This window comes from Balaenoptera physalus (genome assembly GCF_965194825.1).
Source record: "Balaenoptera physalus genome assembly, chromosome: X".
Taxonomy (NCBI): domain Eukaryota; kingdom Metazoa; phylum Chordata; class Mammalia; order Artiodactyla; family Balaenopteridae; genus Balaenoptera; species Balaenoptera physalus.
In genome coordinates, this window is record NC_138903.1 from 21,360,065 (window position 1) to 21,386,251 (window position 26,187).

Consider the following 26,187-nt stretch of genomic DNA (forward strand, 5'->3'; position numbering starts at 1 on the left):
CACTGTATTTTGTTATTATACTGATTAACATATTCAGTGATCTTCACACTTGCATTTTTTTTTACTCCTACTTAATTCAATAAATTGTTCACTTATAATCTACTATGCTAATTTATTTATTCATGCCATAAATATTTATGAGTACCTACTATGTGCCAAGTCCTCTTCTAAGCACTGCGGATCTATCAGTGACCAAAACATATAAAAATCCTTGCCTTCTTATAGACTGCGTAAGTCAGGCAATAAACAAAATAAATAAGCAAATTATATGGTCTCTCTTAGAATGTGACCATATGGGAAATAATAGAGCAGGATAAAGAGATTATGAGTGTCAAGGGGGAGAGGTGTTCCAATTTTAACTGGGATGATAGGGTAGTCATTTTAGCCATTTTTTTTTTTTTAGCCACACTGCGCGGCATGCAGGATCTTAGTTCCCTTACCAGGGATTGAATCCATGCCCCTGCAGTGGAAGGGCGGCGTCTTAACCACTGGACCACCAGGGAAGTCCCTTTTTTTTTTCTTCTGTTATTTTAGCCTTGACTTGAAGGAGATGAGGGACCAGACTGTGTAAAGCCTTGTTGGCCATTATAAGGTCTTTGGCCTTTGAGAAATTAGGAACCTTTGGAAGGTTTTGAGAAGAGGAGTAATATGATTAACACTCAGGCTTCTGTGTAGAACATAGAATTTAGGCGTAATGTAATATACAACATGATGACTATAGTTAACACTGGTGTACGGTATATTTGAAAGTTACTTAAAGAGTGGATCTTAAAAGTTCTCACCACAAGGAAAAAAGCATTTTTTCTTTTTTTTTCCCCCTTGTATCTGTATGAGATGGTGGATGTTAACTAGACTTATTGTGGTGATCGTTTCACAATATATGTAAGTCAGGTCATTATGCTGTACACCTTAAACTTATACAGTGCTGTATGTCAGTTACATCTCAATAGAACTGAAAGGGGAAAAAAACACTGGAAGATAATACACACACAAAAATAAAATGAGCAGTTAAAAAAAGAATTAGGCAGACAAGTGTGGAAGCAGGGAGATGGGTAAGGAGACGGACTTTTCCAACGATGGAGTGGAATGGGGGCCACAGTGGAGACGGTGAGAACTGGCCAGAGTCTGCAAATATTCTTGAAGGTAGAACCAACAGAATTTCCTGGTTGTAGGGATAAAGGAAAGAAAGGTAGCAAAGAAAGATGGAATTTTCATTTCCTGAGATCTGGAAGACTTCAAGAAGGAGCAGGTTTGAAGGGAATGGGGGAAAAAGGAGAAGGTGCAAGGAGTAGAACCTGGGGCGTGCCAAGGGTAGGGAGCCATCCCAGAGAACATCAGGAACTGGTCTAGGAGACTAGAGTGTGGTACGCTACAAGCTGGGGAGACACGTACTGTAAGTTGCTGAACATCCACCGTCAATAAAAGATACAGTGAATGTCGCCATTTTTTAAAATTAATTTTTATTGGAGTGTAGTCGATTTACAATGTTGTGTTAGGGAATTCCCTGGCGGTCCGGTGGTTAGCACTCTGTGCTTTCACTGCCAAGGGCCGGAGTTTGATCCCTGGTCGGGGAACTAAGACCCCGCAAGCCGCGAGGCACGGCCAAAAAACAAACAAACAAAAAAATACAATGTTGTGTTAGTTTCTGCTGTGCAGCAAAGTGAATCAATTATACATGTATCTACTCTTTTTTAGATTCTTTTCCCATATAGGTCATTACAGAGTATTGAGTAGAGTTCCCTGTGCTATACAGTAGGTTTTTGTTGGTTATCTATTTTATATATAGCAGTGTGTATGTGTCAATCCCAGTCTCCCAATTTATCCCTCCCCCCCCTTTCCCCTTGGTAACCATAAGTTTGTCTTCTACATCTGTGACTCTATTTCTGTTTTGTAAATAAGTTCATTTGTACCATTTTTTTAGATTCCACAATATAAGTGATATCATGTGATATTTGTCTTTCTCTGTCTGACTTACTTCACTCAGTATGACAATCTCTAGGTCCATTTTAACTGAAAATATTTACCTTGAAATGCGGTCTAGACAATGCCCCCTTGAAAATGAAAACATTAAAAAATAAAATTTTAAAAGAAATTCACCACTTTTGTGCTCCTTACAAGCTAATGAAAAATAACACTGTGTTTCAGAAGCCTCAACATGCAAGCCACATATTCATGAGGTGTTTGGGAGATTACCAAGGGGCTGAGGGTAAGTAGAGCAAGGGCTGGGCTCTGGGGCACTCCAACGTTAGGGAGTCATCTGGGAGAAGATAGCTGTCAAGGAGACAGAGAAGGAGTAGCCAGTGACAGAGTAAAACAGAGTGTGGTATGCTAAGCTGGCTAGAAAAGTACTGTAAGTTGTTAAAACACCCACTATCAGTCAAAGATAAAATTAATGCCATCATTTTAATGAAATGTATTTACTTTGAAACACAATGTAGACAATACCCCCTTGTAAATGAAAATGTTAAAAAGAACAAATCCTCCCCTAAAGTTAATCATTTTTATGTTCTTTATGAACCAATGAAAAGCAACACTATACTTTAGAAGCCTCAAGACACAAGCCGCATATTCATCAATACTGCACTTCAGTAGATGTGCATGCAAACACACACATCCTAAGTGTGAACGCCAGAGTTGAGGTGAGTGGGAGCAATGAAGAGCTGCTATATGGTGTTTGCTTGATGAAAGACGTGAAGAAAAGCCTCCAGTAACTACTGTTGCTAGAGCACAGCTTCAGGGTTTGGGGACTGTGGTTAAGGATAGAGACGGGATTGAATCTAGGCTCTGAGGTTATTTATTGGTTCTAAAACTAAGTTCTTAAAAAAAGCAGCTATGCATAGCTGTCTTGGGACAAAATGTCTTTGTCAATACAGGGCACGGAGGGACTTCAGGTAAGTCAGTTCTGGCCTCTTCAGCTTGGGGCGGGGGTAGCTGAAGTGGAAGCAGGGGAGGTACATGTGAACAACCGGGGCCCAGGCCTGGCTGAAAGGACGGCTGAACTTTCCGCTGTCCTGGGAACATGACTTGGGAGGGACACTGGAATGCTAAACGTAAGTGGGGCAGGATGGCCCTCTGGGAACGGAAGTCTCAAGGTTGTGAAGATGGTGATTTTCCTCAAATTTATCTACAGATTTAAAACAATCCCTATCAGAAGTGTTCTCCTTACACAAGCAAACACCATGTGCCTGTGGCGCTTTGGTCAGCTTCACCAGAGAGCAGTGCAGGAGACTGTGCAGCACGGCGCTTCAACATGTGGGTTCTGGGTCTGACTGCGTGGGTTCAAATCCTTGATCCTCCATTTTTTTGCTTTATGCCTTGGGGCAATTTATTTTTAAAAATTTTTTATTTTATATTGGAGTATAGTTGATAAACAATGTTGTGTTAGTTTCAGGTGTACAGTAAAGTGATTCAGTTATACATAGACGTGTATCTATTTCAAATTCTTTCCCCATTTAAGTTATTACAGAATATTGAGCAGAGTTCCATGTGCTATATAGTAGGTCCTTGTTGGTTATCTATTTTAAATATAGCAGTGTGTACATGTCAATTAATTTCACCTTTCCAAGGATATGGACAATCTCCAAGGGTAATTGTTTTTCTTTCTTTTTTTTTATACTAAGTATTTTATTGTATGCTGCCACCAGTGTATATAAAATAATTACCCTTGTGAAACAGAAATTCATGAATATTCAGAGAGGTAGACTGACAAAAGTAGAAGTTTGTATAGTATGGCACGTGTTATAGAGACAGCCTTTTGTACAGGCTTCAAATTTAGCTTTCCTTTGAATATTCACCGGTTTATGAAAAGTGGTTTAAAAGCCTTGCAAACAGGGCTTCCCTGTTGGCGCAGTGGTTGAGAGTCTGCCTGCCAATGCAGGGGACACGGGTTCGAGCCCTGGTCTGGGAAGATCCCACATGCTCCGGAGCAACCGGGCCCGTGAGCCACAATTACTGAGCCTGCGCGTCTGGAGCCTGTGCTCCACAACAAGAGAGGCCCGCGCACCGCGATGAAGAGTGGCCCCCGCTTGCCGCAACTAGAGAAAGCCCTCGCACAGAAACGAAGACCCAGCACAGCCAAAAATTTAAAAAAACAACAACAAAAAAATCCCATTAAAACATGCTTGTTTAAAAAAAAAAAAAAAAAGCCTTGCAAAGATTCATTTTACTACAAAAAGGAACAGACTTTCTGAGGTCTGAAGGGATTTGTACTTGAAGATACTCCAGTGAGCAGGGGGTCATGTTGAGCCTTCTGCAGACAGAATTGTTTCAAATCTGTAGCTGCCTGAGAAACCTTCACGCGGTTGAGCCCGGCCTCCAGCCGGAGCTGTTGAACCACTTTATTCATAGCGGCGACGCTGGAGGAACCAGACATGGCGCACGCGAGAGCTGGGCAGATCGGCAATCCGTCGGTGGATCGGTGGTGGGTCCTCAAAGGGTAATTGTAAGGAACAAATGCAATAAGGACTGTAAACCACTCAGCACCATGCCTGGTAAACAGTAAATATTTATTTATATTATTATTACTAAGAAATATATGCTAAGAATTTGGGGGTATTTAGGAAGAGGAGAGCATCCAAAGGAATAAAAAGATATAATCCCCCCAAAAATAAAATCCCTATCAAAAACCTAGCAGGCTTTATTGCAGAAATTGACAAGCTGATCCTGAAATTTATATGGAAATACAAAGGCTCTAGAAGAGCCAAACCAGTTTTGAAAAAGAACATAGTTAAAGGACTTACACATTCCAAATTCAAAATGTACTATAAAACTACAGAAATCAAGACATTGTGGTACTGGCATAAGGATAGACATGTAGATCAATGGAACAGAATAGAGAGTCCAGAAATAAACATTTTTATGGTCAATTTCTTTTTAAAAAATATTTATTTATTTGGCTGCACCGGGTCTTAGTTGCGGCATGCAGGATCTTCGTTATGGCATGTGGGATCTTTTTTTTTTTTTTTTCCAGTTGCGGCGTGCGAATTCTTAGTTGCGGCATGTGGGATCTAGTTCCCCAACCAGGGATCAAACCTGGGCCCCCTGCACTGGGAGCACGGAGGCTTAGCCACTGGAGCACCTGGGAAGTCCTTGGTCAATTTATTTTTGACAAAGGTGCCAAGGCAATTCCATAGGAAAAGGATTGTCTTCAATATATAGTGCTGGTACAATTGGATAACAGGCAAAAATATGGAGTTAAACCCTTAGCTCACACTATACACAAAATAGATCACAGACCCAAAAGGTAAGAGCTGAAACCATAAACCTTTAAGAATAAAACATGGGAGTAGGGGACTTCCCTGGTGGCACAATGGTTAAGAATCTACCGCCAATGCAGGGGACACGGGTACGAGCCCTGGTCCAGGAAGATCACACGTGCTGTGGAGCAACTAAGACTGTGTGTGCCACAACTACTGAGCCTGCGCTCTAGAGCCCATGAGCCACAACTACTGAAGCCCGCGCGCCTAGAGCCCGTGCTCTGCAACAAGAGAAGCCACCGCAATGAGAAGCCACACACCGCAGAGAAGAGTAGCCCCCGCTCGCCACAGCTAGAGAAAGCCCGCATGCAGAAACGAAGACCCAATGCAGCCACAGATAAAAATAAATTAATTAATTTAAAAAAAAAGAAAACATAGGAGTAAATCTTTGTGTCCTTGGGTTAGGCAAAGTGTTCTTAAATTTGACACCGAAAGCAAGATTCATAAAAGAAGAAATAAATTGGACTTCATCAAAGGTAGAAACTTTTGTTCCTCACAGACACCATTAAGAAAATGAAAAGACAAGCTACAGACTGGGAGAAAACATTTGCAAATCATGCATCTGATGAAGACTTGTATCCAGAATATATAAAGAACTCTTGCAATTCAATAATAAGATAACCCAATTTTAAAATGGGTTTAAATATTTTACCAAAGAAGAGATATGAATGGCTATTAAGTACATGAAAAGATGTTCAACATAGTCATTAGAGAAATGCAAATTAAAACCACATCTACTAGAATGTCTACAATAAAAGGAGAGACAATATCGAGCATTGGCAAGGGTGTGGAGAAACTGGAGCTCTCATATGTTGCTGCTGGGAATGTAAAACGGTGCAGCCACTTTGGAAAAATTTGGCTGTTCCTCAAGATGTTAAACATACATTTACCATAGGACTCAGCAAATGCACAACTAGATATTTACCAACATAAAGGAAAATATGTTCTCATAAAAATTTGTACACAAATGTTCATAGCAATATTATTCACAACACCCAAAAAGTGGAAACAATCCCAATATCCATCAACTGGTGAATGGATCAACAAAAGCGGTATGTCCATAAAATGGAATTATATTCAGCAATAGAAAGGCATGAACTACTACTGATAGATGCTACAACATGGATGAACCTCAAAATCATTATGCTAAGTGAGAGAAGCCAGAAGCAAAAGACCACATATTGTATGATTCCATTTATATAAAATGTATATTTCATTTATATAAAATTCCATTTATATAAAATCTATATATAGAGAGACCACTAGTGGTTGCCTGGGGCCAGAGATGGATACGGGGATTGACTGCAAATGGGATTGACATGAGGGATCTCTTTGTGGTGATGGAAATGTTTAAAATCTGGATTGTGGTGATGGTTGCACAACTCTGTAAATTTACTTAAAAGCATTGAATTGTATACTTTTTTTTTTTTCTTCTCGCGCCTTGCAGCTTGTGGGATCTTAGTTCCCCCACCAGGGATTGAACCCAGGCCCCGGCCGTGAAAGCGCCGAATCCTAACCACTGGACCGCCAGGGAATTTCCCAAGTTGGAACCAATGTTAATACTATTATTAATAGCATCATTTTAAGTCACATTTCTATTTCCAATAAAAGTTTCTGACAGTGAAGCATATTATATACTGCTACCAACAAATTATATATTTTTCATTGAGATATAATTCACATACCATAAGATTCACCCTTTTAAACAGTACAATTCACTGTTTTTTAGTATATTTGCAGTTGTGTAACCATCACCACTAATTCCACATCTTTATTACCTCAGTGGGTTTTCTGAATTGGCTGGTACGGTATAACTATTTAGAATGTAAGATAAATTCGAAATTTAGGAACTTATAAATTTAGAAGTTAAATTTGTTCAAATTTAGGAACTAAATGCCTCCGCCCAAATACAATATATTGTACAGTTTCTACCATCACTTAACCAATGAATGCATTTATTGAAATGTAACTTCCTATTTTAGGTTAACTGTTGTACCCAAAACTTGTGTGATAGAAAACATATATATATATATAAATATATATGTTTTATATATGTAAACATATATGTTTACAAAATATGTTTATTTTATTGAAGTATAGTTGATTTACAATGTGTTAATTTCTGCTGTACAGCAAAGTGATTCAGTTATATATACATTCTTTTTCATATTCCTTTCCATTATGGTTTACCACAGAATGTTGAATATATTTCCCTGCGCTATACAGTAGGACCTTGTTGTTTATCCATTCTATATATAATTGTTTGCATCTGCTAATCCCAAACTCCCAATCCATCCCTCCCCGACTCCCCCTCCCCCTTGGCAACCAGAAGTCTGTTCTCTGTCTGTGATTCTGTTTCGTAGATAAGTTCATTTGTCATATTTTAGATTCTGCATATGTGATATCATATGGTATTTGTCTTTCTCTGATAGAAAACATATATTAATTTTAATCTTGCTTAAGTATTCAATGACCACAGGTAACTGAAATACTCATTTCTCCTTACATTTTTTTCTGGCTAGAAATGAAGACCTGTACATGATAGAAAATTTGTAAAGTGTAGAAATGCATGACGAGAAATGAAACTTACTGTAATTGTTTTTAACACGACGAAAAAGGGGTTAAGAAAGTCTCAAAATCTTTAAATTTTAAAAATACCGATTTATTGGTAATCGTTCCAGTGAAGAAGTGGTTTTCTCGGATTTGTTTTTTTCATACAGAATAGTTTCTTGTTATTATATGCACATTTTACTGAAAAATCAGGAAGTCAAACAAGAAGCAATAGCTCTTACTAGAAACAAAATTCCAAGTATATTAAAATAAGTCAGAGGATATAAATATCTTTAGTATATTCACTACTCTTTGCTTTTTTCACTGTTTTAAAAAATAAATCCCCAAAGAATAATTTTACATTTGATTTTAGAGCAGGTGATTTTTAACTATACTTTCTTACATTTAAGATTTACAAAAAATATGTATGTACAGATTGTTTTACGTTCTTGGGATAAAAAAAAACATTTGATGACTCCCAATTTCCACTGAATACTATCTGTAGTCTCAAACATGACATTTGAAGACCTTCACTTTTCATTAGCTGCAGAAAAAGTACATTGAATATTTAGAAACAAGAAAGAGTAAAGAAAATAGAGATGGAAATTCGCATCGACTTAAAAAAAAAAAATTGGGGCGCTCTCACGACACCTAACTTCTATCCAGTGCTAGCTCCATTAGCGCCACCATGGACCACCTCCCTGGCTCTAGAAACCTCCCTCCGAGAACAAGTTAGAGACTTTGCTTTTGCCCTCCCTGGGCCGCGAAACCTCCGCGTGAGGGCGCCCTCCCCACCGCCCGCTCGGTGCGCGGCCACTTTCCGGCCAAGGGCCCCGGCCAGACCCGGAGCTGATTTCGCCTTATTAAATTATAGAAATCGGTAAAGAAGGACATCCCCAGTGCCTATCCTCACACCGCAGTTAAGAATCCCAGGTTTCGGGAAATTCTTTCGGCCCTCCCCACGGGAAACGGAAATGGCTACACCCTCCCCAGCGCGCGCGTCGGTTGCATCACCCGCCTAGCAAGGGGCCTTTTTTAGGGCTGCCCTCACCGTTGCCTGCACAAATATGCAACAGGTCTGCTGCGAATAGATCCTGAAACTGACCTTGTGTTTTTCAGTCAGCCTGCCGGCAGGCACTGTACAAATCCATGGGGAGAAAAGTCCAAGCAGTGAGGCCTCCGCTGCCCCGGCCATCCTCCTCTCCCAGGCCTGGGCCCTAGTCGGCCCTCCCGCCTCCGCTGCCCCGCCCTGCACAAGGGAGCTTGCGAACGGTTAGGCAGCCACCTAGACGACTTCCTTCCTCTCCGGGCAAGATGGCGGGGGGTGAGGCTGGTGTGACTCTAGGGCAGCCGCACCTTTCTCGGCAAGATCTCAACACTTTGGTAAGTCATCGCTCTGACAGGATGCTGAAGGAGGTCAGGAGTGGGGATGACCGGGCCTTCCGGGAGGCTTTGAGACGAGGCAGTGCCGAGCTGTCGGGAGCATGGGTTAGGAGGGAGACCCGGAGCCCGGCGCCGTAAGTCGTGCTCGCGCCGCTCCATGCGCCTCTGCTAGTATGTGAGCTGGGAATGAGGCTATGCGATCGTGGGACCCCGAGCCTCCCGAATGATTCGGCTGGAAAGTCACAGTGTTAAGTGTCATTAAGGCTTTTCAGTTCGGAAGGTCTGGGAAGGGAGTATCTACACTGTGCTTAGTGCTAATGCTCTCAAGGTTGGGGGACCTCAAGCTTCCACATCTCCCATAGTCAGTGTGTAACGATGAAGGACTTTTAGGGCTTCCCAGTCATCAGAGTCCAAGGTTGCTTGTACAGAAAAAGCGCTTTAGAAGTAGAAGAGGGCTATTCAAATGGTGGAGAGCTGTAGGTAGCAAATGTAAAGTCAAAGTTGTGATTTGTCTTATGTACAGCGATTTAAAATAAAAATGTTCGATTGCAGGATGTTACCAAGTTGACGCCACTTTCACATGAAGTTATCAGCAGACAGGCCACAATTAATATAGGTAAGATAAGAATAACTTGGAGACCTGACTTAATTGATCTCTGGCCACTAATTTTAACCTTTCCCTTTGTGTGATTACCTGAATTACATGAAGATGCAGATATTCAATAAATAGATGTTCAGCTCTTGCGAGCCAAGCACCTGCTAGATATTTTTGGGAAGCCCATGTTGCCCGTGCCTAGCTTACAGACTACGTGAGAAGAAGCGATAAATACATAAGAAAAGTTTAATAGCATAAGGTGATTGTAGTCATGTAGCATTTTAAAGAAGAGGGGGAAACGCGACTGTACTTGCCACACAGGGGTATTGCAAGGGCAGAGTTTGCGGAAGTTTTGTTTGATATATAAGCTATTATTAACTAGATAATTTTTTTTTCTTAATTGGCACATAGAACTTCAGAGAAGAAGTTATGTTGACTGATTGTAAATTTGGGGTATTTGAGAGTCTGCACAAACAACACAGTAAAACCTAGTTAAAAGTAAGGCTCTACCATGAGGCTGTTAAAAACTTATAAGATATGTGCTACCCTTGACAGCATTACCGTAATGATACCTGAGTTGTTTTCTTGTTTTCATGGATTCCTTTTTGTTGTGTGAGGGCTCCTCATACCTATTTACTTCACTCTGAAAATGCCGGAAAGTTTCTTGATATACAAGATTTCATGTACTTTTTACCAAGTGTTTATTTTAAATGAAGGCATTCTTTTCTGTGAGTAAAAACATAAGATGGGTAGCTTTTATTATGCTGAGTATGGTTTAAAACAAGGTTGTCGGTTACGTGGAAAGTTCTCCTCAGTCCTGTATCAGAGTAAGTTTTTTGTAATCAAGGATGTGTAGGAGGAGAAATTGAAGTCACTATTGGTTTTACATTGATGTTTACAGTGAGTTATGGCTTTGGGTTTTCTACTCTAAAACTGAAAAAATATGTTGTGTAACTGAATGCACATGAGTTAATTTTTGTACTTTGTCTATAGGTACAATTGGTCATGTAGCTCATGGGAAGTCTACGGTTGTAAAAGCTATTTCTGGAGTTCACACTGTCAGGTTCAAAAATGAACTAGAAAGAAATATTACAATCAAACTTGGCTATGCTAATGCTAAGGTGAGCTGTGTACAGTGAAATTAGAAACTAACTTTAATTGTTGAATGTGCAGATAACAAATCCAAGTCTTTTTTTCATTGGAACTTTTAGATTTATAAACTTGATGACCCAAGTTGTCCTCGGCCAGAATGTTATAGATCCTGTGGAAGTAGTACACCCGATGAGTTTCCTACAGATATTCCAGGGACCAAAGGGAACTTCAAATTAGTCAGGTGACCTCTTTTCTGCTAAAAACACTATACACTTCATATTTTGTTGTTGTGTGATTTGTGCTTTTTGAAATATTTAACTGAGATTTTAAACAGTGAACCTAATTGTTGAATGGCTTTATTTTTGCATTATTTTGTTTTTCTTGTCCATAATGACAATAATTGGAAAAGTCAAGTATTTAAACCTACATTAAGAGATGTACATGTAAGTTCTCCAAAGGAAAAGTATCACATAAGCAGAATGAAATGGAGGGAAACACAGCTCATTGGATTTAAGGGATTCTTTTTGTCAGGCCGCCTAAATTTCTCTTAAACAGTGTGGTTTCTGTTTCTTAGAGGAGAACAAAGCCATTCTTAATCACGTTTTTTAAATACACGGGCTTGTTACCCATCTGTTTTCTTTTTTTTTTTTTTTTAATTTATTTATTTATTTTTATATTTATGGCTGTGTTGGGTCTTCGTTTCTGTGCCAGGGCTTTCTCCATTTGCGGCAAGTGGGGGCCACTCTTCATCGCGGTGCGCGGGCCTCTCACTGTCGCGGCCTCTCCCGTTGCGGAGCACAGGCTCCAGATGCGCAGGCTCAGCAATTGTGGCTCACGGGCCTAGTCGCTCCGCGGCATGTGGGATCTTCCCAGACCAGGGCTCGAACCCGTGTGCCCTGCATTGGCAGGCAGATTCTCAACCACTGCGTCCACCTGGGAAGCCCTACCCATCTGTTTTCTGAATATGATTGCACATACTTATTCTTTATTAGAGGATACTGTCATCCACCCAGCGATGTTTATGGGGGTTGGGGATATTCCACAAAGAAATTGTAGATTGCGGCAGAGCTGGGACTAGGGAGAGGCGAATGAAGCCCAAAGTTTAAGAGGAGGGAGAAGCTTTAAAAAGAAAAAAAAAAAAAGGGCCTTGGTAATCAAGATAAATAGTATTATTTATTTATTTTTAAATTAAAAAAAAATTTTTTTTGGCCCCACTGTGCAGCTTGTGGGATCTTAGTTCCCCGACAGCTCAAACTACTAGTGTTTTGCTTTTCATTATCACTTGGGGTTTTTTGTTTGATTTGCTTTTGTCATGGCATTGTTGCTGATCCTGTTTTCATTTAAATTTTTGATATTTTGTTCATCATGGATTTTTTGCATGAATTTTGATTTTTTTAAATATTAAATTTAAATATTGTTTTGATTACTGGATTTTTTTGGGCACCCCCTTAAATTTTGCACCTAGGGCGAGTGGCTCACTTGCCTCACCCTAGCTGTGGCCCTTATCAGATATCAGCAGACTTTTCCTGCAAAAGGCCCAATAGTAAATATTTTCAGCTTTGCAGGCCATAGATTCTCTTTGCACCTACTCATTTCTGCTCTTGTGTTGTGAAAGCAGACATGATGTGCATGAGTTGTTATGGCAGTGGGCCAGTCTGCTGCCCCTATTTTAGATCGTGAGTGTGAGCATACAATTATTAAAAATAATGATTCCGAATGAGTAGCATAATTTTCTTTAAATGGTGCTGCCATCTGCACTTCAGATGGGCAATTCCAGCTTTTCAAGATGCTAGAGAAGTTTTTGGCAAATTTTTTCAGATGGCACTGCCCATTCTGTTAACACTGGTTTAGCTTTCAAATCAATGACATTCCCAGTATATACTTTATACCATATTCACTTTGATTGGATTTGGGAGTTTTTGTATCCAGTTATTTCTACACATAGCTAATTTCATTTGCTTTGTAATCATCTGCAGTGATTTTACTCTCAGCCAGTAGGTAATTTTTGTTGTTGTTCTTTTCATATTTTATTTTTTCCCTCCAGTTTTATTGAGATATAATTGACATACAGCAGTGTATAAGCTTAAGGTATACAGCATAATGGCTTGACCTACATACGTCGTGAAATGATGATCACAATAAGTTTAGTGAACATCCATCATCTCATATAAACTTAAATGAGTAGAAAAAAAATTTTTCCCTTATGATGAGAACTCTTATGATTTATTCTGTTAACAACTTTCATATATAACAAACAGTGGTGTTAACTATATTTATCATATTGTACGTCATATTTCTAGTACTTATTTATCTTATAACTGAAAGTGTGTACCTTTTGACTGCTTTCATTCGATTCCCCCTCCCTCCATCTCCCACCTCTGGTAACCACAGATCAGGTAACCACAAATCTGATCTCTTTTTCTATGAGTTTTTTTGTTTGTTTGTTTTTGAAGTATAATTGAGCCAGTAGGTAATCTTATTTCTAAGGTCTAGAAACACCAAGTCCTGTAACCACTTGACTTTACAGAAATAAGAATTATTTCCATATTCTTATTTCATATTTATATGTAATATTCATATTCTATATTCAAAGGGATTTAATTTTAGGAAATCTGTAACTCAAATGTTGAAGTATTGATTGGTCTTAGGACTGATTGCTGTTTTTTAATTGTTAGACATGTTTCCTTTGTTGACTGTCCTGGCCACGATATTTTGATGGCTACTATGCTGAATGGTGCCGCAGTGATGGATGCAGCTCTTCTGTTGATAGGTAAATACGTCAGAACTGGTTTGGACAAATCATTGTGGAGCAAATCCAAAATGGACTATTTAAAGGGAAACTAAGGCCTTTAAGGGCCACATCCAGTACCTAAAGGTGACAGAAATGGGAACTAACATGTCAACCTGGATGATATCCTTGTCTACCAGCTATCACAAAATACTAAAGATAGACCTAGGGCAGATGTCTTGTGAGAATTCTTTTGGTAGTATATATTTGAAAAAATCAATAGCATTTTCTCCCCTTAGATCACATGAAATGATTTATTAGTTTTATATTTACATGTAAAAGTGCATGTATTATTTTTGTGTGTGCATCTTTGAGTTGTCTACTGCAACACTGGTGTATAATGGTTTTATTTAGATGCAAATCTCATAATAAGTGCTGAAGTCTAGATGAATTGGGGTTTTCAAGGCTGGTGTTGTGCCACCTTCCTTATGTGAGCTGTCAAGAGATTTTGTTGCTATGGGATATAATTTTTAAAAGTATGCCGAGCGTATATAGTACAGGACACCTGAACATCATCACTTAGGATGGTCATTAAGGTGCCCAAAAAACATACCTATTTCTTTATAATACCAATGGTTGTTTTTAGTGTTCTTCCCTCGGTTTGTTAGGGAGTAGCCTCTGATAGTAGCTGAAATTCATGGACTGTGTTAAGTGTCTTCCCTTAATTACTCTCTGCCTCTCAGGAGCTTGACTGGGCCAGAACGTCTCTAAGACTAGACAGAGCCAGAGGGCTCTTCCTTATGCCTGAGCAAAAGCTAAGGGCAGACCCTGAGATGCTAAACTTGTGGATTCCAAGCTTTTGGTGTAGGACCAGGGAAGAGAGCCAAATGATCAGGAGGCTCCAGTGAATCCAGACACAGTGGCTGAAGCAGGGGCAAAGGTGGATGCTCGGCAACGATCCAGGACTTTTGCCTTGAGTAGGGCTAGGGCATTCAAGCGTTTCCTTTTTTAGGTGTCAGCTAGTGTTTTTTTGGTAGTACAATACACATAACACAAAATTTAGCATTTTAGCCATTTAAAGTATACAATTCAGTGATATTAAGTACATTCACAGTGTTCTACAAGTGTCAGCACTGTCTAGTTTTGTAACATTTTCATCACCCCAGAAGGAAACCCTGTGCCCATTAAGCAATCCTTCTGATCCCCCTTTCCCTCAGTCCCTGGCAACCACTAACCTGCCTTCTGTCTCTTATGGATTTGCCTATTCTGGCAAATATTTCTAGCTAATTCTCATGCATTTTTTTTATTCTTTATCATTTAGCTGGTAATGAGTCTTGTCCTCAGCCCCAGACTTCTGAACACCTGGCTGCTATAGAAATCATGAAACTGAAGCATATTTTGATTCTACAAAATAAAATTGATTTGGTAAAAGAAAGCCAGGCTAAAGAACAGTATGAACAGATCCTTGCATTTGTACAAGGTAAGAAGCCATAATATCTAATAAAAATCCTCCTCAGTGATAGTAAAATAAATGAAAGCATTTAAAAAAAAAACCAAAAAACCTTAAGTCTTCGGAATTCCCTGGCGGTCCAGTGGTTAGGATTCTGCACTTTCACTGCTGAGGGAGTGGGTTCAATCCCTGGTAGGGGAACTAAGATCCCGCAAGCCACGTGGCATGGCCAAAAAATTTAATTAATTAATTTTTTAAAAATCCATAAAAAAAAAACTTCAGTCTTACACTGTTCTTACTGAGTAGCTACTTTTAGAATTGAAACTGACAATGATTTATTTTATCTTTTAGTGTTCCTTTCCTCTAACAGCATAGTGTTTTTCATTTCAGGGAAGACATCTTATTATTGACATTTGATCCTCTCTTAGCCTTGTTTTTCTTGTTAGAAAGGTTGATTTCCTATGCACCCAGTTCTCTCATAACAAAAAAGAATAAATCATTTTGATTAAAATACCATTGTGTTTGGTCCGTTTCTTTCACCAGCCTGTTTGACATTTAATTAATAAGGAGCAAATACTATATATGCCATCAGTCTTTGATTAGCAGAGTCTATAATTTTATCTTGACATTTATTGGGAAGTTAATTACATGTTATTAGAAATCTTTCAACTAGTAAAGTGCTCTTTCCCAGGAGTGTTATTTTGTTCTTTTGAGCAGTTTTATCATTTTGGTGTATTAAATATATCTATTAATATATTTTGACTTTTTTTTCCCTTAAATGCAATAGTATTCATTTTCAGGAGCAAAAACAAACATAGAATACTGGCACTTTTCTAAAAAGAATTATCATTTTCTACCTGTTGCTGGCATTTGTGTGGGGATGTTTAGGCATCTATTTTAGTAATCTTAACTGTTTCCTATAATATGTAAAGAACAAGTTCTGTAAAACTGAAGAATTTTGATCTTTCTGAATTTTGTCTTATAGGTACAGTAGCAGAAGGAGCTCCTATTATTCCAATTTCTGCTCAGCTAAAATACAATATTGAAGTTGTCTGTGAGTACATAGTAAAGAAAATTCCAGTACCCCCAAGAGACTTTACTTCAGAACCCCGACTTATTGGTAAGTGATAGGATTTTGTCTGATCTTTTCCACATTGGTGATTCCTCTTTAAGGGAATCAGCAATGATTTCTGCAGAGGTGATAATAAATTACAATCTCCATAAAATTTTTTTTGAACTCAATTAATTCTGAGATTGTATTAGCAGTGCTAGATTGCATTACTGGTGAGAGAAAGTTTTGAATACAGAAGGAACTTTTAGTCTTTTTGTGCTTGGTATGTGATATGTTACGTGATTGAGATGGAGTAATGCATTATTCTGTATGGAATTATGTTTTAGTCAGGAACAGGATATTAGAATTTCCATATAAATTATTTCATTGTACCATTAATGAAGATTTTCATCTCTTTCAACTTATTTAAGTTCATATACCAGTACTGGTATAATTTGATCATCTAAACTCGTGATTTCTACATAGATACAGGAGCCTTTTCAAAATGGACATTTGAACCCCTCCCTTCATCCAGGCCCCCCCTCTGTGTGTTGTGGGAAGGGTTCTTTTGGGTGATTGTGATGTGTACCCCTTGTTAATGATCACTGCTCTCAGGACTGAAGTGCAGGTCACATAGTTCTAGGGTTGTGGGGTTTTTTGGTTTTTTTAAATTAATTAATTAATTAATTTATCTTTTGGCTGTGTTGGGTCTTTGTTGCTGTGCGTGGGCTTTCTCCAGTTGCGGCAAGCCGAGGCTACTCTTCGTTGCGGTGCACGGGCTCTAGGCGCGCCAGCTCAGTAGTTGTGGCTTGCGGGCTCAGTAGTTGTGGCTCGTGGGCTCTAGAGCGCAGTCTCAGTAGTTGTGGCGCATGGGCTTAGTTGTTCCGCGGCATGTGGGATCTTCCCAGACCAGGGATCGAACCCTTGTCCCCTGCATTGGCAGGTGGATTCTTAACCACTGCGCCACCAGGGAAGTCCAATCCTAGGGTTGTTTTGAAGTTTTAAAACTACATTTTTAATGCAGAAATCATATAATATAGAGGTATAAGAAGAAAAAGGTCTACAATCTCCCTGCCTCGCCCCTTAGCCCTGAAGTAACCAAAGTAAACGGTGTGTACTATTCCCGCACCTTTCTCTTTGTTCATATCATCATGTATAAACATATACACATTTCTTGTTTTAGTTTTTGTTTGTGGAAGTGGGATCATACTATGCATAACTAGTTTTTTTTTTTTCCTTAACAGTATATGAAGGTTATCCTTCCACATCATTACATGTGCTCTAACATTCTTTTTTAATAGCTGCATGATACTCCATACTCTGGGTGTACCATAATATGCCTCCTATCAATGAACTTTTAAGTTATTTCCACTTTTTCCATCGTAATTAAGGTTGCAGTATACTTAGTTGGAATAATATTAGATTTTGTCACGAAGTCCCCCTTGTATAAGTCTTATGTGTCTACTATTTTAGAGAAGTTAACTTAATCAAATTTTTCTGAAGTTAAAGTGAATAGAATTGGCTTTAATTTGTTTTGTTTTTTTTTAGTTATTAGATCCTTTGATGTCAACAAACCTGGCTGTGAAGTTGATGACCTTAAGGGGGGTGTAGCTGGTGGTAGTATTCTAAAAGGAGTATTAAAGGTAAACTAGGTTTTGGTTGTTGTGTTTTTATTTTGTTTGTTTTTCTCTTGTCTTAATTAGGAAAATAGTATGAACACTTCAAATTGAAAAATAATTTTTTTCTTCATGGTGTCTAGTACTTGATATAGATTTCTTTGTTTACTATTATATCTTTTGAGTGTGTTTGACCTCTAACTTGATAGGCTTCTATGAATATGGAGCACATTTTATATGGTGATAGGCCTGTGTGGTAGGTAGTTTGAAACATTTGGATGGTTCTGGTTTTGAAGATCTCTCCCACATCTTTTTTTTTAAATAGTGATCTTTGAAATAGAGAAAGGATTGCTTTTCAGTTTTGTTTTCTTCCTGTTAAGACTTTTTGTATGTAATGGAAATCGTGTTGTCCCACAAATTCTAATCACTAATTTATATTTTTACAGGTGGGCCAGGAGATAGAAGTCAGACCTGGTATTGTTTCCAAAGATAGTGAAGGAAAGCTCATGTGTAAACCCATCTTTTCCAAAATTGTATCACTTTTCGCAGAGCATAATGATCTTCAGTATGCTGCTCCAGGAGGTCTTATTGGTAAAGATTTTTCTCTCATCCCTACGTTTTTAATTTGTGGATATTCATGGTACTTTTCATGAGAAACATATTACTCATAAAGATATATTATGGATTTTTATTATTATATATTATAGATTTTTAATTTGATGTTTAATAATTGAATGGGGTAGAGGAACATATGTGGTTAAGCTGTTGATTTTAGGTCATAAGATGGTTTCATGTGTTTGTAAAAATTATTTTTAAACATAAAGTAGAATTTTGGTTTAGTTTTTAAAGCAGCTCCTTTTTAGCAGTAACAAAGTAAGTTTTATGTCCTATCATTTAAAATACCTAACTATACTTTTTTTTTTTAGCCTACATGGTTTTGGGGGTAGAGTGGTGGTGGTTTTTTTGTTTGTTTTTTTTTTTTTAAAGGAACTCCTTGGGCTTCCCTGGTGGCGCAGTGGTTGAGAATCTGCCTGCCAATGCAGGGGACACGGGTTCGAGCCCTGGTCTGGGAATATCCCACATGCCGCGGAGCAACTGGGCCCGTGAGCCACAACTACTGAGCCTGCGCGTCTGGAGCCTGTGCTCCGCAACAAGAGAGGCCGCGGTAGTGAGAGGCCCGCGCACCGCGATGAAGAGTGGCCCCCACTCGCCGCAACTGGAGAAAGCCCTCACACAGAAACGAAGACCCAACACAGCCAAAAATAAAAATAATAAATAAATAATAAATAAAAAAATTTAAAAAAAAAAAAAACCAAAGGAACTCCTTTATTTATTTATTTATTTATTTATTTATTTTTGGCTGTGTTGGGTCTTCGTTTCTGTGCGAGGGCTTTCTCTAGTTGCGGCAAGCGGGGGCCACTCTTCATCACGGTGCGCGGGCCTCTCACTATCGCAGCCTCTCTTGTTGCGGAGCACAGGCTCCAGACGCGCAGGCTCAGTAGTTGTGGTGCACGGGCCCAGTTGCTCCGCGGCATGTGGGATCTTCCCAGACCAGGACTCGAACCCGTGTCCCCTGCATTGGCAGGCAGACTCTCAACCATTGCACCACCAGGGAAGCCCCGTGGTGGTGGTTTTTTGTTTTTGTTTTTTTTAATGTATGTTTTGCAAATGGAGAGTTACCCACAAATGTCAGCTGAATCATGTCAGATCATAGTTACACTGAGGTGGGAATTAAAGAAGATAACTTCCGTTATGTTGGAATTACTGAGATAATTTATGGATCTTCTGATCTCATACAATAGTGTATTACCAGATACCCAGAAAAAGGCAAGGTACAGTGAGAATTAGAGGTATTATAACTTTTGGATTAAAGAAGAAAACATTTGGTGAAGGAGTTTGTCTTTTTGTTCTCTGGTGTTTGGCTATATAATTCATTTTTCTATTGTTATCTTGTAATTAGGAGTTTACCGTGTATAATTTTATCCTTTTTGTTTGTTTTGTAAACAAGGAAACTCTGGAGACTTCTAAAATTTAACTTATGGAACTTTTCAAACATAAAAGTAGATTAGTGTAATGTAGTGTAATGTGTGGTCATGTAGCCACCACCCAGGTTCAACAGTTAATACTTTACCACTCTTTTTCTTTTACTTTGGCCACGCTACACGGTTTGCGGGATATTAGTTCCCCGGAACCTGGGCTCACGGCAGTGAGAGCACCAACTCCTAACCACTGGACTGCCAGGAATTCCCAATACTTTACTATTCTTGCCTCATCTTTGTATCTTCTTCCCTCTTCTCCTTGAAAGACATACAGCTAAAATATTTTGAAGGGGATCCCAGGAACCATATAAAGTCTTTAAGCTATCTTTTTGATCAGCCTTCCAGGGGAGAAATGGCAGGCAAATATCCTGAAAACTACTCATTATGAATTTCATATCTTTTCAACCTTCATTAAGGATATTCAGGCTCATTTTTGAGTTAGGCTCTTAGCTCTGTTTGTCCTTTGCTTAGAATTTAAATCAAGAGAATCTTTCTGTTCTCAAATGCTCAACTAACCCGTGAGTTTACAGTTCTGTTTCTTCAGATAAAACAGGTATTTTGTCACATCTATGTAGCTAATACATGAGTATGAAAGTATAAGTGTGTATTAAAATGTATAAGTATATGCTGTACTTGTTTGACTAAGTTTTTTGGGTAAACAGCTTTATAGGAAATAAAATGTTGAACAATAAAATGTATATCTTATTTTGTATTAGGAGTTGGAACAAAAATTGACCCCACTTTGTGCCGGGCTGACAGAATGGTGGGGCAGGTACTTGGTGCAGTTGGAGCTTTACCTGAGATCTTCACAGAACTGGAAATTTCCTATTTCCTGCTTAGACGGCTTCTAGGTGTACGCACTGAAGGAGACAAGAAAGCAGCAAAAGTAAGTGCTTTCTGTAATTCCTGTTCCAAAAAAAGTGACAGTGAAATTAAGACCAGTTTTGAGGTTCATTTGTTTTCAGCTAACATGGGATTAAGAAAAAAGAAGAGGTAGATAAATTTGACTTCCTGAAAATTGAGAACTTCTGTATGGCAGTCAGTTCAAAGTAAAACAAAACAGGAAACAGTACGTCATGTATGACATGATAATTCCTATTATCCATGTGACTTTTTAAAAAAGTCTTACTGAGATCAGGTTGGCAGAGATGGAAAATTGCTGACATCTTTTGTTGGCAAGGTTGTAGGAAAATAAGCAGTTATTTGGAAAGCATTTTCTTGATTTTGGGGTTTATTTTTCCCCCCTTGATTTCCCTAGGTGCAAAAGCTGTCTAAGAATGAAGTGCTTATGGTGAACATAGGATCCCTGTCGACAGGAGGAAGAGTTAGTGCAGTCAAGGCTGATTTGGGCAAAATCGTTTTGACTAATCCTGTGTGCACAGAAGTAGGAGAAAAAATTGCACTTAGCCGAAGAGTTGAGAAACACTGGCGGTAAGTTTATTAGCCTTTGTCAGTGTCTAATAAAAAAGACAGAATCAGTTTTCTTAACACACGCACAAACACACTTTACCTTGAACGCAACAGTTACTGTACTGTGGTTTCAACTCTCAACTGTATTCGAATGACTTCGAAATCTGTGTTTCTAGGCCTGATTTGTGATAGACACAGCCTATGCGAAAACCAGTGAACTTAGGTTTAATATCTCCCTTATCTTTTTCTGAACCGTTTGAGGAATAGGTTGCCCCTTGATGTCTTCATACTTTGGTGTATATTTCCTAAAAACAAGGATATTCTCTTATATAACCACTTAACAAGTTTAACATTGTTAAAATACTGAAATCTACAGTCTTTTCCAGTTTTATCACTTCTTCCAGTAATGTCCTCTGTGTCCTCCATCTAGGATCATGCATTGCATTTAGTTTTCATGTCTCTTGATCTCTCATCTGGAACTTCCTCAGCCTTTCTTTCTTTCTTTTTTAATTAATTAATTAATTAATTTATTTATTTATTTATTTTTGGCTGTGTTGGGTCTTTGTTTCTGTGTGAGGGCTTTCTCTAGTTGCGGCAAGTGGGGGCCACTCTTCATCGCGGTGCGCGGGCTTCTCACTATCGCGGCCTCTCTTGTTGCGGAGCACAGGCTCCAGACGCGCAGGCTCAGTAGCTGTGGCTCACCGGCCTAGCTGCTCCGTGGCATGTGGGATCTTCCCAGACCAGGGCTCGAACCCGTGTCCCCTGCATTGGCAGGCAGATTCTCAACCACTGTGCCACCAGGGAATACCTCCTCAGCCTTTCTTTGTCTTGTCATTGGCAATTTTGAAGAGTACAAGCTAGTTCCTTTCTAGACTGCTCCTCAGTTTGGGTTTACTTGGTGTTTCCTAAGATTAGGTTCAGGTTATGTATTCTTGGTTGGAATACTTCCGTGTAGGTGGTGATGTCTCTCCTTAGGGAGTCACAGCCAGAGACACACGATATCTGATTCCTCCTTGTTGAGGTTAATTTTGATCACGCAGTCAAGGTGTTAGCCAGTTTCTCCACTATATGGTTACTCTTTGTACCCTTGCAAATAAGCGTTCTGTGGGGAGACTCTATGCAAATAGCCTGCTCCTCATCAAATCCCACCCCGCTGGATTTAGCATCCACTGATGATTTTTGTCTGAATTGAGCTTGATTATGGTGTTTACAAAATGGTGATCCCCATCCCCCAACTCCACCACTCCTCATTTATCATTTGTCATTCTTTCTGCCCCGTTATTTACTTATCTAGTTATAATACGCACTCATGGCTTCCTGTTTTATTCAGTAGGTTATGATTCATTACTGTTCTTATTTATTTATTTTGAATTTTTGAATTTTATTTATTTTTTATACAGCAGATTCTTATTAGTTATTCATTTTATACATATTAGTGTATATTTGTCAATCCCAATCTCCCAATTCATCCCACCACCACCTCCCCCCCCCTGCCAAGTTTGTTCTCTCCATCTGTGTCTCTACTTCTGCCCTGCAAACCAGTTCATCTGTACCATTTTTCTAGGTTCCACATATATGCGTTAATATACGTATTTGTTTTTCTGGCTTACTTCACTCTGTATGACAGTCTCTAGATCCATCCGTGTCTCTGCAAATGACTCAATTTCGTTCCTGTTTATGGCTGAGTAATATTCCATTGTATATATATACCACATCTTTATCCATTCGTCTGTCAGTGGGCACTTAGGTTGCTTCCATGTCCTGGCTATTGTAAATAGTGCTGCAATGAACATTGTGGTACATGACTCTTTAAATTATGGTTTTCTCAGGTATATGCCCAGTAGTGGGATTGCTGGGTCGTATGTTCTATTTTTAGTTTTTTAAGGAACCTCCATACTGTTCTCCGTAGTGGCTGTATCAACTTACATTCCCACCAGCAGTGCAAGAGGGTTCCCTTTTCTCCACACCCTCTCCAGCATTTGTTGTTTGTAGATTTTCTGATGATGCCCATTCTGACTGGTGTGAGGTGATAACCTGTTCTTATTTATTTTGATACCCAAATTGTCGAGGATTTGTCCAGTAGAGACCCTTTAAGTGACTCCTATGTCCTTTTGACATTTCCCCTTTTTTTTTTACCCTATTATTTTATTAAGGAATCCATTTCTATGACTGTCATGAAACCCAGGCTAGGTTAGCAGTGATGCATTCTGGAGGTAACTACATCCCACTCTGGACTTTCTGGTAATAGCCACTGTCTTCTCTACCTCAACTGAAAACCCAGAATCAGTCCCTGCCCTCCTACCTTGGGAAGATGCCAAAGCCAACTACATAAGAGGCTTTTTCAGAGAAGATGACTTTTCTTAGAAGACAAACCCTCTGCTTTGTTTTACGAAGCAGATAGCAACCCCATGGACAGGTTGGGACTTGCGCAAGCCTCAATATTTCCCCATTGGGTTTGTTTTTGTTTTTGTTTTTTTGACAGTTCCTTACTTTGTGGCACAAGATGTTCTGGAATCATCTTGTACCTCTCCCCTGCTCCAGTTTAGAATTGGTCATTTCTCCTGAGGGGGCCCTGGTTCCTCTTAGTGGGAAATGGTATTAGAAATGCAGATACGGGTGCTAGGTGTGCTTGTTGCTCCTAAGGTGCTGTTGCTTCAGGGCGCTTCGAGTGGATAGAGCTAGGAAACATGCACATATTGTTGACTCCTGTCTCTTTTCTCTTTTCCTGGTTAGTTACTGAATCTACTCTTTCCTTTCTATTCTGTGTGACCTCATTATAGCCCATACCACCATCATTTCACACATAAAAGTTATTGCAAAAGATTCCTAATTTGCCTCTTCCACTGTTACTTAAGCACTCAGTCAAAATTAATCTTCGTAAAACATTTTTTCATGCTGTACTCAGTAATTTTTAGTAGCTTCCCACTACTTTCTGATATTTAGGACCTTTCTGGAAGCCTGCTTGAACGAATTTTAAGTTTCTCCTGCTTTGTCTCATATAAACCCTCTAAATTAGACTGTTCTGTGTCCTGATTGTCGCCATAATTACTCAAATCACCCTTGGCTTTGTTTTTTTCTCATTACCTACCTCCCTTATTAAGGCTTCCCTGGTACAGTGCCTCAGGATGGTCTTTCACCATTTACTGTTCAGAAGATATGAATTATTACTCTCTAATTTAGAGTTAAACTTTTTGTTCTCTTTTAAGTAAATCATTTCTGCTTTGTGGTGATTTATGCCTGCTTGATTTTACCCTCTTGTGTGATTTTACTATTTGCTGTTATAGACATACTGATTTACAGTGTATTTTAAAAGAAAGGAATGATCTTTTTGTGTCTGTGTACTATTTTTTTTAATATTTATTTATTTATTTGGCTGCGCTGGGTCTTAGTTGTGGCACACAGGATCTTCGTTGCTGCGTGCGGGAGCTTTAGTTGTGGCACGCAACCTCTTAGTTGCAGCATGTGGGATCTAGTTCCCTGACCAGGGATTGAACCCGGTCCCCCTGCATTGGGAGTGCAGAGTCTTAGCCACTGGACCACCAGTGAGGTCCCTGTCTACTAATATTGTAAGAGGATTCTATCCAAATGAAATTTTATACGTTGCTTAAAAATAAGCAAGTATGTTAAAAGAAATGAAAGCATCTGAATGATCCTTATATTCTTTAGATTTGTTTTTTTTAACCCATGCTTAGGTAAGTTCTGTTGTAGAAGCTACAGTTGAGGTAGCAGTCTGGCCTGACCAGTGACTAGAGCAGACATTGAAAGAGAGAAGGAGCAGAAATCCCTCTGCTCTTGAGAGTAATCTGTTTATAGATTATCTAGTCCTCTAGGTCTTCTCTTAATTTCCGTTACCAGCTAAAGTCATGATAAAGCAAGCCATGGTGATCTGTTGAAGTGCTGTGAATGGTTAAAAAACAAAACAGAACAAAACATAAAAACATTTTTCAAAGAGGAAAAGAGAATGAAATTAGAAAAAAAAAAAATCAGACTGAGGTGGTTTGTGTATCAGCGTGGCTCCTTGGGCGGACCGGAATGTTCTTCATTAGTGGTTCTGAGGGGCAGGTATATTTTGATAAGAGTGAAGATGAGCATATTTGTACTAGCACCTTTTTGTTTGCTTTTCCTATCATTCCTTCTGGCTAGAGCCCATCTCTCTGGGTCTAAGAAGATAGTGTGAGCTTTCTGAAGGAGCAGGTTTTGGAAACAAATTTAGATTTAGCAGATAGGCAAGTAAAACTAATTATGTCATGTGATTATGTAGTAATGATAATGAAATGGATATAAAATTCATGATTTCTTTTATTTTCATTTTGCAGTTTAATTGGTTGGGGTCAAATAAGAAGAGGAGTGACAATCAAGCCAACAGTAGATGATGACTGAAGAATTAAATAACAGATTTGGATGAAGTCGGAATTTCTCTTAACAACCGAGGGGTATATTTTCAAAGCAATAGTGAGGAATTAATTTCACAGCTCATTACCTTAGGAGTAGCTGTAAGGTTATTCTCATTTTTTGGTGATGAAAATTTAACCTCTAGTACTAAAATAGGGTCTACAATAAATGTAAAAATTGGCATCATGTTGGATTGAATCTACATTTTACCAGAAATTAATCATTCCCAAATAATGTCTAATTTATACATCAGTGCAGGTTTGAAAGGAAACTGCTACAACCAGCCTTTGCTGTAGCACACATACCACTGAATCTGTTTGAAATAAAATTTTTCTTCTTATTTTTCATGATTCGTCTTTGAGTAGCTCCAGGCTTGAAGGATTATTGTTATCAGTAAAAACTTGAAGACAAATTCTTGAAGACCAACTTCCCTTTACCCCATATTTTATGTTGCTTTTATCTTTTTAACTTTGAGTGACAAATTAATAGGTTCAAATAAAATTGCCCTTTCAGGCACGAGGGCTTGTTCCCATGGACACACCTTTCTCTCCCCTTTTTTTCTGGACTAGAACACAGGAAGCTAGAGCCCGAAGTTCTCATCCTCTCCCTGTGATGCCCTGCGATTG

General features: G+C 39.0%; 1 protein-coding gene and 1 pseudogene across 3 annotated transcripts; one reads left to right on the forward strand and one right to left on the reverse strand.

Moving 5' to 3' along the window:
* Positions 1-2,655: 2,655 nt before the first annotated feature.
* LOC309652970 (guanine nucleotide-binding protein G(I)/G(S)/G(O) subunit gamma-5 pseudogene) lies at positions 2,656-4,420 on the reverse strand (annotated as a pseudogene). Its single transcript has one exon. The product of its transcript is annotated as a guanine nucleotide-binding protein G(I)/G(S)/G(O) subunit gamma-5 pseudogene (transcript).
* Positions 4,421-8,819: 4,399 nt separating this feature from the next.
* On the forward strand, positions 8,820-25,901 carry EIF2S3 (eukaryotic translation initiation factor 2 subunit gamma). 2 transcript variants are annotated; one of them, XM_082447198.1, is made up of 12 exons: positions 8,820-9,188; positions 9,741-9,804; positions 10,777-10,904; positions 10,995-11,116; positions 13,551-13,645; positions 14,925-15,083; positions 16,039-16,173; positions 17,653-17,747; positions 18,167-18,311; positions 20,476-20,645; positions 21,018-21,190; positions 25,486-25,901. In XM_082447198.1, exons 1-12 carry the CDS (start codon positions 9,120-9,122, stop codon positions 25,547-25,549), a joined length of 1,419 nt encoding a protein of 472 aa, XP_082303324.1. In that variant the 5' UTR covers positions 8,820-9,119; the 3' UTR covers positions 25,550-25,901. The 2 variants fall into 2 exon arrangements, with proteins under 2 accessions (XP_082303324.1, XP_082303325.1); XM_082447199.1 differs by lacking the exon at positions 9,741-9,804 and having other exon boundaries at positions 8,929-9,188.
* Positions 25,902-26,187: the final 286 nt, after the last annotated feature.

Excerpts from the sequence above, each read along its gene's own strand:
- EIF2S3 (XM_082447198.1), top strand. The coding sequence starts at position 9,120 with ATGGCGGGGGGTGAGGCTGGTGTGACTCTAGGGCAGCCGCACCTTTCT. Across the intron at positions 9,189-9,740 it reads GGCAAGATCTCAACACTTTG|GATGTTACCAAGTTGACGCC; the intron begins GTAAGTCATCGC and ends GTTCGATTGCAG. Across the intron at positions 10,905-10,994 it reads TTGGCTATGCTAATGCTAAG|ATTTATAAACTTGATGACCC; the intron begins GTGAGCTGTGTA and ends TGGAACTTTTAG.